The 17972-nt window shown below is 38.5% G+C and overlaps 1 protein-coding gene across 1 annotated transcript; it reads right to left on the reverse strand.

Moving 5' to 3' along the window:
- Window positions 1-16492, reverse strand: CALB1 (calbindin 1; the record flags this gene model as incomplete). Its single annotated transcript, XM_082282090.1, has 11 exons — window positions 1-114; window positions 527-598; window positions 731-784; window positions 872-911; window positions 1011-1066; window positions 3468-3545; window positions 6520-6576; window positions 6655-6738; window positions 11352-11426; window positions 16038-16114; window positions 16411-16492. The coding sequence occupies 11 exons, from the start codon at window positions 16490-16492 to the stop codon at window positions 1-3; spliced, it is 789 nt and encodes a 262-aa protein (XP_082138216.1).
- Window positions 16493-17972: the final 1480 nt, after the last annotated feature.

Genomic DNA, 17972 nt, shown 5'->3' on the forward strand with positions numbered 1-17972 from the left:
CTAGTTTTCCTCAGCACAGAGAATAAGAGCCAGTTCTGCCCGGTAAAGCTTTCCTCCATCAGACAAGGCCATGATGCTTTTCTTGTATGTTGCAAGGTTGGTAATGTCTAATTCCTATTTAAAGAACAGATAATGTTTTATAATCCTGTTTAGTTATCAGCATGAACAAGTTTACTTCCAATGGCAGGAAAGGAGAAAAAATCCCAGGTATTCTCAGCCTGTCTGACAGTACCACACTAAAATGTTTTTATATATTTGTATGTTATCCATATGACAGCCATATGTTAGCTTGCTGCTAGCTGGTGTCTCAGAAGCAAGCAAGCTCTTGACAGTGTCACTATGTAATCACAACTCCCCTAGTTCAGGATTTACACTGCTATTATTTCCACCACAATTTTTAGTTGTACTTTGACTTCAGGAATTATGACTTAGAAGCTCTATATTTATCTTATTAGGGTGGATTAAAGTGTCCTTAAAATCCAAATTAAATCTAATCTCTAAGGAGAAAGAAGTCCTCTAGGATTACCTTTTTGTTCTTTTCACAGAGATCCTTCAGTAGGGCATCAAGTTCATTTTCATCTATATAGCCATTGCCATCCTGAAAAATACCATTAAAGATAAGTATAAAAATTTATTTTTAATTCCAGAGGTTATGGCTTGTTTTCCACAAATTCAGAAAATAAGTTCCAATAAACTACACAGTTAATAAAAACATTTTTTTAAGACTTACTTGATCATACATCTCAAAGGCATTATTGAATTCTTTTGCACACATTTTGACACCCTAAATGCCAAAAGGAAAACAAATCCATTAATGACACCAGTTATGTGTGATGGTGAGAGGTTACCTGAAGAATGTGAATATTCATACCTGAAATTTAATAAGAAAATTTTCCTGTACAGGGAGTAGTCTTTGGAGAAAAAAAAAAAAAAAACAAAGGTCAAAATATTTAACTATTCCCATTACATCACTTGGTACATGACACTTGTAAAAGAAACAGAAGACATACCTGGCCAGTTCAGTAAGCTCCAACTTTCCATCATTGTTTGCATCAAACATTCTGAGCTGCAAGAATATATAATTTTACATTGCTAATCAAAATTAATTATCCTAATGAAGAAAACACTTATTTGGAAAACTTAAATCCAATTAACTTTATCCTGAAATGATGTCCCCAGGTCACTTTTGCTATGTAATACATTTATTTTAAGTACTAAGTAATTTAGAGTAATTAATTCTACTGCAAAAGCTTGATAAGAAACCAGATGAACAATTCTGATTAACCTGTAGTAAGGTAGGTCTTAACCTGGCTTCACTGACAAACAAATATCCTGTATGAGAAATGTGCATGTAATTATTTATAAATGAGAGAAGTGTTGATGTGGTAACATTTTACTTTTGACTTAATGTCATGATTGGATACTAGAATCATTATTCTCTATTAACAAAGATGAAAAAAATGTTGGGTAAAGTGCAATAGAACCCAAGGCATTCAATTCCCTACACAGAAAACACCAGACATTTCATTCAATTGACTAGGTCTAAGTATTTAAGTAAAGACAATGTTTTGTCACAGTGATAAATTTTTTTAAAAAATGAACAGATGTTGCAGATGATCATATTTTCTTGATGGTATGCAAATGGAGAAATAAATCTTTCCAAATAAACATTATTAAATTATAGCTATAACTATGTTAATATAATTCCACAAAATAAATGATTACTATTTCTAATAACTTTCAATAACTCTACTATTAAAGTGTTTTCTTTTGAGGCCTTGAAAGGATGAGCTCCTGCTACTTGAGAGGCACAAACAGCTTATAATAGCTATTAGAAGCAGATGAAGATATTGCTCCTGCATAGGACTTTCTCTTCCAATATTTATGTCTGTATGGTTCCATTTTTTAACTTTCAAACATTACATTGCACTTGCTGTATCAGACTCACAAAAGCAGCAGACTACAAAACATTGTATTGAAAGCACCATCACCCACACTCCATCCCATCCCCTGCAGTCACAGTCATTTTAGATGTAAGTAGTAGGTAAAAGGAAAAGCAACATCCTGTACTGACATAGATACATAAATGTATATCCTTTTGAAGAGGGAACTAATGTAATGCAATGAAAAAAGACCTAATTTCACTTTGTTAATACACAATAAATGACAAAGGATACCAGAAAAAAGTGACGTTCTACAAATGTTTATTTCTACACAACACCGTGGTTCCTTTTAGCACTTCCTTCCTTTGTATAAAAGCATCTGCTTTGCACGCATTTCCCATGAAAGCAGATTTGCATTTGGGGGAGGTAAGCAGTGGCAGCTGTGAACTTATTTTGTATTTTGATGAGTTGTTAGTGACTGGCTCTGCCTGCCAGCAGCTGCTCAGGACTGTGCATTTTCTACTATCCTTCTGTTTTCTGAGGAGATTATTGGAGAGCTGGGCTTATCTTTTTTTCTCTTATAGCTACATTCTTTGTCATTGTATGTCTCAGCAGAGGCCAGAACTTACAGCATACTTCAGGATAGAGGTCAAAAAGCTCCTTGAATGAAAATGTTACCTTCAGCTGTGAATGAACAGTGACAATTCTATGTAAATGGCTTATACTGGTACAATGGAACCAGCAGACCTTTTCCAGGAGAAACACAAGTTTTGTTCTGCCAATCTTAAGCCAGTTTGAGGGCTAGTACATCTACCTAGCACATTTTTGATTGTTAAAAGTATTTTAGGATGAAAACAAGCTGGTAAAACAAATAATGTAATGTTATACATTTGCTGAAGACCAGAGTTCTGGGTTGTTTTTTATTGAAAAGCCCATGCAGAAGCTAGTACTGGTCCTTACCATGAAGAACCATAGCAATGGGATGGATGGATTGTTCCAAGGATAGGCTGATTTGAGGCCAGGGAAGCAACAGTTTTGCTATAGTGTTTATCTAAAACATCAGTTTATCTTTTGTGAAGCAAGGGGAGAAGGAATGTGTGAGATGTCTGTAAATCTAAGGAAGCCACCATGCAATGATGGCTTTTAAGACAAGAGACAGACACCACAGCACTGTAAGAAGGCAAGGCATAGAAAATAACACCAAATTAATTTGATCTAAATATAATAATATAATTATGACAGGAACAGTTTTGCTCCCATGAAATGTGAAGATTTTGGTTTTGGTTTTACAAGTAGTGGCACAAGGAAGCAAAACAGGGAAAATACTATGGCATGGCATGATATTATATAAATACACAGAAGGTTAAAAATTCCTGGGCTTTTCTTCTTAAGCAGTCCTGCAAACTGCCCATTAAAGCTCTGTAGCTGCAGAAATACTTGCAGGGATAGGTGCCACAGCTGTCTCTCTCTTGCAATGTCATAGTCTGACTGGGACCTGGAGGGTCTCCAAGTCATTTGGAGCCTTCCACCGGCTAATGGTAAACAGAATTTGGATTAACCCATTATGCCTGTAAATAACCTTACCATTATTTCTGTGTATTCCGTTAGCTTTGAGTCTTCAATCTGCTTATTTGCTTTCTGTAATAAATCTTTCAAGAAGCTCTGTTAAAATAAATAGAGTAATAGGTGAATTTTTATCTACAGTATAAAATGTTTGATTTGCTAACTTCAGATTAAAGTAATGGGAAATACTATTTTACTTCCACTTTAGTATTTACTACTGAAGTTCCAAATAAGTAGGAAAAAAATAGTCATCAACAACTAAGAATACATGTTTCTTTTGATAAGTTCAAATATATTGCAATTTGTTTGGAAAAAGTAGCTAATAAAACTTCCTGCATTATATGCCATTTGTTGTATTGTGAATTTGGAAAAAAGTTTGGCTTTCAAGTATACTGCTTCTTAATCAGCTCTATCAGTAAACTAAATTAATTAACCTTGGGTCTCCTTGAAAACTTGGATGCCTAATCACTTTTGAAACATAGGAACAATTTTACAGAAAGGATCAATGATTAAGCAAGTTTCGTCCTTGCCTATGGCAGTACCTGAAGCTAGAAGTGAATATTTCTTCCTACCATGTATTTTAAATATGTGCAGCCAATTTCATTGCATTTTTGAATGAGAATTTGATGACATATGACTTAAAACACCAGCCATTTTTACTTATAAAAATAAGATGGTTTCCACCCATTCAGTGTTTTAGATTTCTGTACTAGGTCTGTGACATCAAAAATGAAAGATACGAAACTGTACAGCAAGGGCATTACAGGACCTGATAAAGGACCTAATTCCTGTCATCAGTTGGAGTGTCATTATCTTTGTGGAATTTTTTGGCCACATTTCAAGATAGAAAATGGGGGAGCTTATAAGAAAATAATAATAAGAAGAAAATTCCTGAACCTGAATGCAAGCATGTCAATAGTTGTATGACTAACACCCACTATAGTTCTTCTAGTCTGGCCCCCTCCATGCTGGAGGCCCTTCCTGGTAGCTTGTGTAACAAAGAACACGACTGGAATGTTGTGAATGGATGTTATGGAAACATGTTTAATGTTGTGTGCTTCAATGGAAAATAAAAGTGGAAGGGAAATTAGAAGGCTATTCGGTCCATGTCTCAAGAAAGGATCCTATGTCTCAAGAAAGGATCCTATCTATCTAAACTTCCTGAATTACTCTCTGATCTGAGCTATTGCCAAACCTTTCCTAATACAGGCAATGATGAAGAGTCTGCCTCCCCGTTAGACAACACATTCTACTCCCATTACTATTGTTAGAAAGTTTTCCTGATTTCCAGCTTAAATTTCACTTACAAAGTTGTAAGTGGGTGTACTCCTCCCATAGAAAATACTTAAAAATGTTCCGTCTTGCCAAGAAATACTGATCTAAAAATAAAACTGGACAGTTATGTCTTATTTTTGGTGTTAAAATGGCCTCTTTCTCTGAGGCAAAGAAAACCTCATAGCACAAGAGAGATGGACCATTAGAGATTCAGTTAAAATACCTTCATTCTTCAGCTGGTCCTCAATCAGCCCTGCCTTTTAAAAGTCTATTTTAAAATATAGCAGTCAGCAGGCATCACCTAACAGCTGGAGAGTTCTCAAGTGCTACCTTTTCCTAATCCTATCAACTTTAAATACACCAACCTGACACAACCAGTCAGCAGAAGAATGGGCTTGTCTGCCTGAGGGTTACCCTAAGCTTAGATCCCCAGCAAATGTCACACAGATACCAAACTCAAAAGAGAAAGGGAAAAGGAAAAAAAGATGTGAATTTTTGGTCATGGATTCATTTTCTGAGCAGAAAAAACTGTAAGATTTTGGACAGTTTGATCTCCTGGTGCTTTATTTAAAACTTACGTAACTCTTCTTTATATCACATATGAGCAAAATAGTCCAAATTAGATGGATAAACACTGCTAGATCTTTCGCTTGCTTTGAATTGCTTTGATTCCTTTGAATGTAAATGAATCAAATGCAGTTGAACTGTGGAAAATGGCACCTTTCTACTCAGAAAGCTGTTGTATATGAGCATCTTTCCTATGAAGAAAGGCAGAGAGAATTGGGACGCTTCAGCTTGGAGAAGAGGAGCTTCAGGAGAACATCATCAAAGTATATAAATACTTCAAGAGAGGGTGCAAAGAGGATGGAGCTAGGCTACTGACAGGACCACAGGCAGTGGCCACAAAGGTAAACACAAAATGTTCCCTCTGAACATCAGGAAACACATTTTCACTGCAAGGATGACAGAGCACTAGCACAGGTTGCCTGCCCATGGAGGCTGTAGAATCTTCATTCTTGGAGAGATTCAAAGGTCATCTGAACAAGGTCCTGGAAAACTGGCTGTGAGTGGTCTTGCTCGAGCAGAGGGGTTGGACCAGATGACTTCCAGAGGCCCCTAACAACCACCCTGTGATTCCGTGACACTAACTCAGCATTGACAAATTGATGTTGGTTGTATGACTAGTGAAATAAAATCACTCTTGTTTTACGATTTCTTAACTGTGCAAGGCTGAGATGGTTAATGGGATAACCTAGATTTTGCTCTTATTTGTGCATATTAAAGCTGATATCGAAATCCTACTAGGTTAACCAAGCAGAGGCAGCGTAATTCCATTTGTGTTAGTCTAACAGTATTACAGAGGAAATTGTAGGGTTACGTGGTACTTGAGACAGCATAATCTGCCCAGCACCATAGTGATTAATAGTAGTGATGCTCTTAAGAAAAAACACAACAAAGCAGCCCTTTTCCCTAAGAGACCAAAATAATAACCAACATAGCTGTCAGAGACTCATCTTGCTTTCTTAACCTTTCTTACTTCTAAGCTACCTAGTACTCTGAGTCACTTGATACCAACACTGATCTGAATTAAAACATGGCTTAAAAAAAACATTGATCAGATTAGAGTTTCACTTTAAATAATTTACTGACGACAAAAAATAAGCTAATTGTATTGCATTTTTGTCATGTTTGAAATGCAAAAACATGCACAAGTGGGTATCTGAAGAAAGAGATAGCAGCACAGGCTGTGATCCAACACCTGTTCTCATGTTATGCATGCTCGTAGATACTGGTTTACCTTAAGTTCCTCAGAATCAATGAAGCCACTGTGGTCGCTGTCATATTTCCTCCATGTCTGCAATCAGAATGTGAATGCTTTAATGATACGTTTATGGCAAGCAGGTCTTACAACAGGCAACTTTTCATACTGTACCTGCATGAAATCTTCACTTGACTTTAGCTGCTGGCATCTGAAGAACAACAGGAAATTCTCTTCCGTTGGCAATACCTGAGCAAGCTGTAACAGAATTGAAGAAAGATTAAATTTTGGCTCTTCATTAGGCCACCTCAGCCTGTAATAGAGCATGATGATTTTTAAAAGCATATGAAATTCTTTGTGCTCATACTGCCATATCGCGGCCCCCTTGGAAGCTTCATCCTGCTAGCTGAAGTGTCTGGAAGATGCCTCCAAAAGGCTTCTGGCTTGCAGCTTTGTCATAGTCATCAAGGTCAAACAGAACTGAAGTCTGAGAGAAGGGAGTGAGGTAACACTTTACCAAAAGGGTAGCTGGGGAAAGCTGAAAAAAATTCACCCATGCAGAATTAGAATCTGTATTAAAATCCTTTGAATCATCATGAAGGGAAAGCGTAACACAGGGATTCACAGAGGATAAGTGTGAAGGACCATGAATTAAGAAACTGAGAAATACAGACTACTCACAGATACCAAGGAAGAGGAAGGAAGAAAGGAACACTGACATGAAGAACACGTGTTTAATTTAAATGGCTAAATATAAGGAAAGGCCAGGAGAAAAAAAAGAAAACAGGGAGGGTAAGGGATGGCAGTTCTCATTTGTCAGTCACAGAGATGTGTTCAAAAAGAGCTATAAATACCAGAAAGAAATCAAGAGGGCTTTTAGCCCTGCAAAACCAGGGATAGTTCTTCCAATGCCTCTTCTCTACAAAAGGCTTTTTTAAAATCAGACATTATTGTACTGATTATTGAAAATGTTCATTTACTATAACTCAATTTTGGCAAGTGACAAATCTGGAAGATGGAAAGTATGCTATATAATTTAATGTAGAATCATGATTTGTTTTTAACAAAAGCCCAATTTTTTTTTCTGTCCTCAAAATGTATGAAATGTGTTTTGATTAAAAAAACTTTACTTGAAGAATAGACCAGCTGTGCTTACTATGGAGAAAATGGAGAAAGACAGATTTCTTAGCTGCATACTTTTATGTAAAATGACATCTGCAGACTTTCTGGAGTCCCATCTTAAAATTTTGATTCAAATTTTTGTTTTTCTGCCTCCATTTCACACCCTTGAATCTTTTGTTCTGCCTATTTCAGTGCTGTTGCCTAATTGCTGAGGCTTTTTTATTGGGATCCAGCAGAGCCGTAAGTGACTTCAGCTCCCACCCCACAGACACAACAAAGTTATGGAGACATATCTCTTGTTTCTCTTAAATCATATATAGAAGGAATCAGTTAAATTCTTCAGTGTTGGCACAGATGAAAATACACATCAGAGCACTCTCCTTACAGAAATGGCGCAGCTGATGACAGGCTGTCAGGCCCACCAGAGGTTTCTGAGTACTTTTGCTAAGTGGCTGAACACGAAACCAAAATCGACCTAAGAAATGCAGCTTTCAAAACCTACTCCATTATAAATAGCATATACACTTGTGGATAAGTATATATTTATGTGTACGCAGTAGCTAAATGTGTGTAACTTGTCCTGATTTATGAAAAAATGTCTTTATTTCTCTCATGACAGAAAAGCTTTGATTTTCAGTGCGCGTTCCTATTTAACAGCAAATGTTGAATGGAAGAACTGTTTAGAATAAAAAAGAGAGTTTGAGAGAAGTGACTGATTATAACAATGGGAAAGGGTTTGTTTGTGTGGAAAATATAAATAAGATGTCATTCAATGACATAGCTAACTCCTGTGAATTTTGCAAGGGCACTGTAAAATAGTAACTGTGAAAGGATCATTAACAGCTTATTAGCACTAACAGACTGTATTTGAGGTACAGAATATATTGCCTCTGGAAGAAAATTACCTTATTTTAAGCTATACCTCTCACCCCTTGTAAGTCTCAGGGGAAAACATTAAATTGCTTTTTGTGGAAAACTGCAGTACTGAGGGATGAGTGTATTGTGTGGAAACTGGTTCGACTTCCCAGTCCCAGTTTTATACCACTACCAAGAAGAAAGATGGAAACCTGGGGCTATTTTAAATGATGATTTCTTTGTGCGGATAAGCATAGGTGGACTTTGTGAGCATGTTCAACTAAGAGTGCAGACCACTGTGAGTCTGCTTATAGCAGCAATAGTAGTTTAGTTTAGTGAGCCTTGCTGCTTTTATGGAGAAGGTTGGTTATCTCTGGATCACAAATAATAGAGAACAAAGCCTAAGACTGGTTTGTCTCCTCTCTGGTCAGCTGCAGGGTGAGGTGTGTCTTTACAGGTTACCTAGCAGAAAAAATACTCTCGGTACCTAAAACAATATCAGAACTTTTTCCTAGACATTGTTCTCTAAGTAAATTCAGTTGATATTTAACGCTATTTAAAATTCCTTTCACCTAATAGAGTGAATTTGCTTTTTAAAATCCCATAATAGAGCATGGGAGTACAAAGAATATTCTAGGCTAATAAGTAGTCATTTTTATGACAGCAGTAATCTTCAAATAATTTGAATGAGAAATTGCCGCAGTTCTGAGTTTTGAAACCTTGGGTTTCACAGCCACATTTTAGTAAAAGCATTGGTCTCAATGAGTACAGAAGGTGAATTAAAGGTCTATTACACAATGGAAGAAAGTGGGCAGGTCAGGCTCTGCCTTTAGCTGGAGGACTCTGGATAATAGCCAGCGAACTAACTGCAGTCTGCTTGCAAAGACAGAAACAACACTTAATCTGAGCTGAAAATCCACTCTTTCCCCTATGAAGCCATCCAGGCCTCCTCTTTATCTCAGTCAACAGACCTTTCCTGAAAATTCATTATTCACTAGCACATTCTTCATCAAATGCTGCATGTTCATTATGAGAGCTGGGAGTCTGAACGGCTTTACATAAGTTTTTTTAAACAGCATTCACACAATTTTCAGAAAAACTGTTTGATATACTATGTAAACAGGAACAATCTGGAATTACTGCATACTTTTTTTTTTATAAGGAAGGAGAATCAAGTCCAAATACCAACTTTGATATCATACTGCTCTGCATGTACCACACATTTCACGAGTCCCATCAGCAGTTTCCAAATCAAGCATCATGCTGATGTAAGGGAAATAAAATATAGCTATTGGGTTTGGAAACTGCTATATTAAGGGAGAAAGTCCCTTTAGACACTGAACTCCATACTATCACACTATTCAGTTGCTTCCGTGGATGCTGAGTATGTTTGGCACTCCACTGGGGGTGGTGAGCCATATCAGACCCTGTTAGATTTGCTCATCTTCACTCATTAAGTCAATATCAGAATCAGAAATAGAATTTGAAAGGTAAAACTTCCAGTTATCTTTCCCGAGTGAAGGAGCACAGTCTTTTTCAGGCACTGTTCACACATTCTTCTTGCATCCAGTGCTTGCTATATTCAAAAAGACTAAATTGTTCAATAACAAATAAATACGCATCCGTTAGTCCAAAACCAAAAAATTTGTTGTACCAAATAAACACTACTTCTTTCTAGATGCAAAGCTATTCATCAATGTTAACTATTGTCAAAAGATGCACTTTTAAAAATCAGCTGTGGCTGCAAGTGAAACAAATTGTTCATATTTCTATGGTAGTTTAGTCATAATTACATATGCCTTTAAACAAGTATATAAAATTCAGACATATGACAGAGGAGAAAAGGTATCTTGAAATGATCTATTGCATCAGCAGCGATACTTTCTATTGACTTCTGCAGATTCTATTCAGTCCTCTGTTTTAAAATTAGATACTGACCCAAAGCTGGTCACTGTAGAAATTTTGCAGGACTGGTTTGTTTCCAGCTGTTTCTTAATTAGCTCTCTAGGTCAGATTTCTTATTGTCAGGAAAAAAAAATAGTATCATTTAATAATAAAACTGCAGTCTCACTGCACTCAGAGTGACATAAATGAGTTGTTAAGCTCAGAGAAGTGACTTCTCAAACTGTAACCCCATAACCCCACAAACTCTCCTTTTTGACTTGCAGTGCTGAAGAGTTAAAGTGAGAGAAAACACAAAGGTTCCCCCCTTCCTAGCAAGTTGTCTAAGTTATACAATTGTTGAGCAGCTGAATGAGGAGAAGTTGTTGGTTATCTTCAGCCTCTTTAGAAAATGGGAGTAAGGAGTGTGAGAATTTTCTGCCTGAAGTTCTGTTAAAGTTCAAGAAAGGAAATCCTAAGAAATTCTTTCTTTGGAATCACAATTACTATTAAAATTTTGTTTACATTTATCATGATTAACATGCTGACTTGCCATATGTGTTGTTTTTCAGAATAGACTACATAGAGTGACTGCTTAATTAAGTTCACTTGGGTGTTATCGAGTATCTTAATATCACTATTAGGAATGGTGACAGAGCATTAGCTCAAAATCACAGGTAGCACTACAGCACATCACTCTTCATCAAATTACCTTTTAAATTTAAATTTCTAAAATGGAATTTTTATCTACTTTGTAGAAAACTAAATCGCTATTGATGCTTATTTTTATTTAATAATGAGAGAAAAGTTAAATTACTTGTGGTGAAAAGTCTGGAATGTGGTAAGGAAAACATTACTTTTTGTTAATGAAAAAATTTTGTTAGTGAAAAGAAAAAAAGGAGAGGAAGAAATATTCTGTCTATCTAAAAATCCTAAGTATTGGCATATTATGCTCACATTGTTCTGTGCTAAATGCATTTCCTTCAAGTAAATTTACAAAGTAACTATCTTACCTCAACTATACCTATTTTTCCATCCGTAGTCTTCCCGTATTGGTCCACAAAAGCTTTCATTTCAGGTGTTAAATCCTAGAAAGTTACAATGATAGAATCATTACTTTAAAACACAAGAAACATACGTAAACTTACTTGAATAATCTATTAGTTGTCAAATAATATTCCACATTTAATGAAGGACTCACACATTGCAGCTACACTCGTCAAGTTTAAATGAAAATGAGCATTGTGTTTTGTCATAAATAATGACATTCTGATAAATTTTACTTCCTAGGGAATTATGTTATAGCCAGTGGAAATGATTGGCATCTAAATACTTAGAACTCTTATTTTAGTTTACAGAACGAAAAAAAATTACAAAGACAGATGTGTTGGAAGATGTGTCTAACAGTTCCTTTGTTTAAGAGGGTGACAGTGAAGTTCATAGGCAATTATTAGTCCATTTTTTCAGTTTTCATTTTTAAATTAGTAACTTGAAGGCAGTGCGGAATCTTTCAAAATATGGAAAAAAATTCAGTATAATACGTCTGAACACCAAAATAGTTTTTCCACATCTTTGAGTGGATTTCTCCTGAACAATGGATGCTATTTTAGTCTTAAAAGAACTCATCACAATGTCATGTTTTTTACTGTTTAGTATTTGGTTATCATGGAAACAGAGTCAAAATGTCACTGCTTAAATGTAGAGAGGGAGATTTAGGTGGGAGAAAACTTTAAGAAGTACCTTAAATCTGACAGAATAAAGCCATCATAGTTGTCCATATAATTTATGGTCCCCGCTATACATCTGTTCTCTGAAGACTATCCTCATTCTAGGTTATGCCAAAATGTGCCAGCCTTGGGGTAAATATCTAAATATTTGATTTCACACTTCAACTTAACCTGCCTTGCTTTGATATGAGCTGTCATCAACCTTCAATACTGATGAAACTTCTAATTTTCATTGTATTTCTTAGAGGTGGAAGCTAGCGAACCATGCAGCAAAAACAGGGTTACAGTCATGTTAAAACAATGGACAATTCTACAGTTATAGATGAAGTTACATCAGACTTTGGAAATTAAAGGTTTAGTTGTTATAATAGATCTGATTATATGGGACCTAAGTGATTTTCTCACTGGAGACACAGTGAAATCTCAGTTGTACAAAGTCCATTGTAGCTCGTCCCAAATTTCACCTGCCAAAGCTAACTAAAATGTCAGTTCCTTGTGGCTGATACAATCACGGCCTAGTATCCTATTTCCGTCAAAGTCATCCATGGCAGGTTAGTAATTTGCCATGGCTTTAATTAGAGATGTGGTTATTAATACAATGGACTTCAAAGTCACCTTTCATCTAATGATCCCAAAGTGGGGACAAGTTTTCTTAGCAGATAGAATGGAGAATTAGACACTCGGATTTTAATTAGTCCTGGTTAAATATTTTACTAATCTTTCTAATAGCAGCTCTGCAGTTCCAGACAGTGTCCAGCCAGTTGAAGGAGGCATAATTGATTACAGGTTAAACAAAACAAGAAACTTGTCCTCTAGTTCATTATTCAGAAATGATGGTGAATTTTTGGTGTTCAGCCAGTTGCAGGAGGCACAGTTGATTACAGGCTAAACAAAACAGGAAACTTGTCCTCTTAGTTCATTATTCAGAAATGATGGTGAATTTTTGGTGTTCTCTTCACCCTCTTTTAAGCTGCTTGAAGAGTTATTTATGTTATTCAAATAAATATTTTTGGTCAAATAAAAATACCTAAATTTAACCAAGACTAGTCCTAAACCTGATACAGACGCAGTACTCAATTTTTGAAGTGAAGAAACTAGCCCTTCACGCCTCAGTCAGACACCTCAGAAAGATACTTGTCCAACAACTGCAAAAAAATAGCTTTTCTTGATATGATTTGAAAATGTAAGGATAGTTGGCACTACAGAAACACTTACATGACTGTATTCATAAAGCATGCATTTTTGTGGAGAAATGTTGTCATTATCTATATAGGCAGGGAAAGCGAGAAATGGATGTGGAACAGCTCAGACAAGATCCATCTATTGACACTTTATCAACCTCTGCATTAGTCATTTACACCCCAGACTTTCTTTTGGCAGTTGGTGCACCCAAATAGAGAATGTATTGCATAAATGTGGGTCACAATAAACGGAAGCTATGTTTATATACTTTTGTAGCTTTTGCCTTTAAAAAGAGGCAGTTCTTTTAACATGACTGAAATTATATTAGATCAATTCAGTATCTACCATAATGCATGAAGCAAAAAGGCCTAATGTTACCAAAGCCCAAGCACTAAAACTTCTAAGTAGACATTCCCCCCTTTCAGGGGGTCTAGCCTGAATCAAGCTGCATGCTACCTCTCTGTCTGAGAAAAAGCAGCTGTGAAAGTACAGGCTTACTGAGTGGATTAATACAAGGATTAGCATCAGAACATAATTAGAAGAGTTCTGTAGTTGGGAAGAATATTGGGAAATATTAAACCTTCCTATTCAATGACAGCATCAATGTGATTCTTTAATGCATATGGCATGACTGATGTAAAATCCAGCAATGAAGAATGCATAATTGAATATTTCAAAAAAAGTGAGCAGAAGAGTGACCTGAAATGCAGAAGTTAATGATGACAAAGAAGCTTTGGGGTGTTAAAAGAAGGACAGACAAGGAAATGACATATAACCTACACTAGTTTCTCAATGTGTCCCTTCTGGCTAAAGAATAGATATTCAAAGGTACTGAATTAATATCCCCTGAGACAAGAAATGAACTAATGAGATGCTTGTTTAGCAAATGAGCCTTCAAACGCAAGAATCAGGTTAGATTTGAAACCTAAGATGACATACAGCCATACTCCAGAGCCCACAGACCAGGTGCTGAATTTGGTGTTGCTACTGTAGATTGTTCTTTTCAGCAGAACACTCCAAAGATAGGTTTGAATCAGAGAAATGGGACAGAAGAACTTAAACATCTGAGCATTTTAATAATACAGTGTGAGACAATGGCAGGGGTTATTTAAAAAAACCCATATATATTAAAAAATTTGTAGCAGGTAAGAATAATCCTGCAAGGTTTTCTGTGTTGCTTTGAGTAGGCTATGTTTTAAAGAGATGCACACTTGCTTTGAGAGAGAAAGATCCTGTTCTTAAAATTACAAATATTTTTTTCCTTGAGCTTCTGATTAATTTTTTAACTACTCAATAATATATTAGCATTTCTACTAACAATGTCATTCATGCTAAATATAAAGAGGCTTTAATATCTTCTTTCTACTGGGCAAACTTATGTTTTCTGCACTTTAGCATAGAAGAGACATTTGTTCTCTTCCAGTACTTGAAACGTATTGAAGTTGTTCAATCTTTTTTTCTGTGAAAAAAAATAGACTTTTTCCCTCTAAAAAAACCACATTCCTTTCCCAATTTTCTGTTTAGTTTTTTAGGTTTTTGGGTTTTTTTAACTTTCGTTTTGTTTTATTTTATTTTTAATTTTAGTTTGAACTTGCACTCAGGAAAATGAGAGCCTACAGCAATGTCTCTAACAGGAATTAACTGGTACTTAGACTGCAGTAACATTAGAGGCATTGCTGGGAGACAAATTTTCATGTCCGTAAAGTCTGTACTCATACAATTAATATGATACAATTTTCCACAAAAACAATTAAGATATTAATGTTTTAATAATTAATATTAATATTAATTTTTTTCTGTATTTAGTTCTAAAATATACAGGAACTTTCAAAGCAAAGTTAATTATTGAAAAGCTATTTCTCAATTTGGAGGCATTGTTATTATGAACTATTAATGTATTTCCTCCCTGCACACATCATCCACTTAAACTATAATTTTTTTTTATTTCTTCAGAAGTCTTTTACCATAGATTCATTTAGACCGATTCCACTAAGTTATATGCTAGAAGTGGCTGTATCTTTACATGCAACCTTTAATTTCATTCTTTCTCCCTTTTCTTTTCCCCCCATATGGGTATAGTTTGGAGGAAATTATTAATTAATTAACACATGCAGAAGTGTTTTGACAGCACTGTCAAAAACTTCGCTGTCTCTCTGAGCCATTTAAACAGCCAGGATTTGGTACTCACACTCTCGGTGAAGAGCAGTAAGTGTTTAGGAGTCATCTGCAGATCTATTTAGTGACCACCAAGGGGCAGAAACGCATTTCAGCCCGTGCTGCCCATTAGGCATGAAATTAAGAGTCCAACTACCCTGAAGTGTTGGTTTTCTCTCTTTCTCTTTTTTCTCTTTCTCTTTGTTTTTCTCCTTTTTCTATTTTCTTCCCTTCCTTCCCCCGCCCCCTCGCCAGTTTTAATGAGTATATATCTGGATCAGGAAAGATTAATTGCAATGGGATAAGGTCCCTTCCAAGATAAAAAGACAGCATACATACATTTCTTGACTTTTCTTTTTAAGCACTGTCAGAAGTACCAACTTGTAGCCTGGCAAGGTATGAGCGGGAGCTGCTCTTCAGGGAGGTGCACCCTTGTTTCACCTTCCCAAAGCAGACTATTTATCTGATTTGCAACCTGCGCATTTCTAACCAAGCTATTTCCCTTTTCCTGGCGCGGCAGGTGCATGAACCGTGTGATGGCAAGAGAGAACGGAAGGAATCGGGGCACTGGAGTTTGCTCAAGAAAACTCTTCTTTCCCGAAGAAGACAGAAAAGTGGGGCGAAACATTAACCTACCAAGCCTGCCTTCTTCCGTGCCTGCTGCAGCTCCTGGATGAAGTTTTGTAGCTCCTTCCCATCCATGAACCCATTGCCTACAACAGAAAGAGTTACGGTTGCCGTCACCGCTCCCTCCAAACTCTCTGTCCGCTCTCCAGCGCCGGCAGGGGCGTCTCTGACCCGGCTGCTCCGTCCAGGCGAGCGGCTCCCCGCGCACCTCGCCCGGCACCGGTCCCAGCCCCTGACGGCTCCGGGGCTGCGCCCGAGGCTGCGGGCGGCGAGCGGGGACCGAGCGGGTTTCGGGCGGGCAGCGGTGGGGTCCCCCCAGCCTCCCGCGGGCTTGCCCCCCTCGCCCCCCGCGCCCCCGCCGCCCCGGGGGGAAAGGAGTCACCGTCGGAGTCGTAGTGGTGCCAGATCTCGAAGAACTGCGCGGCCGAGATCTCCACGCCCTGCAGGTGGGTCTCCGCCGTCATGGTGGGCGCGGGGCGGGGGCGCGGGGGGGGCGCTGTCCGCGGTCCTGACTCGACTCTGACCGCGGCCGGCGCGGCAACGACGGCGGCGGCGGCGGCTCCGACGGCTCCTCCCGCCGCCGCCCCGCCGAGGGCTATTTATGAGGCCGTCCCGGCCGGGCCACTCCCCCCGGTGCTGCCCTCCCTCTCCGCGGGCCCCGGCGCGCCCTCCCCGCCCTGCGCGGGGGGGCCGGGGTCTCCCGACGGCGGCACCGCGGCTGGGGCCAGCCCGGCGGCGGAGCCCTCGGGAATCGACACCCCTCGACGTGGGAGGGGTGTGGGGGTGCCGAGCGGGGAGCCCCGAGCAGAGAGAGCAGCGCTGAACGACCCACCCAGGAGTTACCGCGCATCCCTTGCTTTGGAGAGCGCGCCCATGGGACGTGGGGACAGAGGATGAGCACAGCCTCCCAGATTAGCCATGGGGCTTCCGTGTGGAAGAGGGCCCTGAATTTTAGAGCGTGGCTTGTAGCACCTCAAGATGTCTCTGTACAAGAAAAAAAAAGCACTTGGGGCACCATGTGGGGTGCAAGGAACCCGTTTTTCACTGTTTCATCCCCAGTCCAGACCTGCAGACAGCTTTGCACAGAGCTCATCTCTGAAGAGCCTCAACCCTTTAACTTGATATTCCTTCTGAGATATACTGGGATACTGAGACAGCCTAGAAACAGTGCAGAGGCATGAGGGACACTACCACAGTCTGCTCTGACCAAGTAGGGTCTTCTTTTGATAGACCACCTTTGGAGAGTTGCTGTCCTATAAGCAGTGAGTTGGAGGGAGGGGACGGAACAGCTTACAAAAATCTTCCTCCAGTAATGGGGAAACATGGTGCTGTACTGGTAATGCTGACTAAGTTCCTTTTGGGATTAGTCATTTTAGTCATTAGGGCTACCTGGGTACTCTGAAGCACTGAAACTACCTTTCTCCTTCCAGCAGTATCCTTGAGATACTACATTGAGTTATGGTGGTTTGATGGTCAAGATGACTGGCTGACAGGACATTGATAAAGGCAGTAGGTAGTACAGTAAGGATGAGAGATGCAAAGAGCTGGGAAACCCAGGAATCTCCATGTGTTAAGTGATCATCATGACTAGGACAATAGTATGTTAAGACTCACCTATAGCATGAGCTTAAAAAAATAACAGGATAATGCAGAAAACAGCAAAATGCCAATGGGGATGGATAACCCATCAGGATGAGAGAGGGATGTTTAGTTAAAAGCTGACATGTTGTGAGAGGGATTTCAGTAGATTGGGTGGCTGAAATCTTGTATGCATTATGGAACAAGATGTGGACATAGTGATTAAGTAATCATGAGACCTTATACTTGATTCCTTCCATCTTTCCATTCTCCTGTTTCTCCACCTGTTATGTGCAGCCCTCTCTTCTTGGCACTGCTGTTTGCTTGTGAGTTCTTCAAGAAATGCACCAGGCTGGCCTGTGTTTT

This window comes from Coloeus monedula, assembly GCF_965178545.1.
Source record: "Coloeus monedula genome assembly, chromosome: 1".
NCBI lineage: Eukaryota > Metazoa > Chordata > Aves > Passeriformes > Corvidae > Coloeus > Coloeus monedula.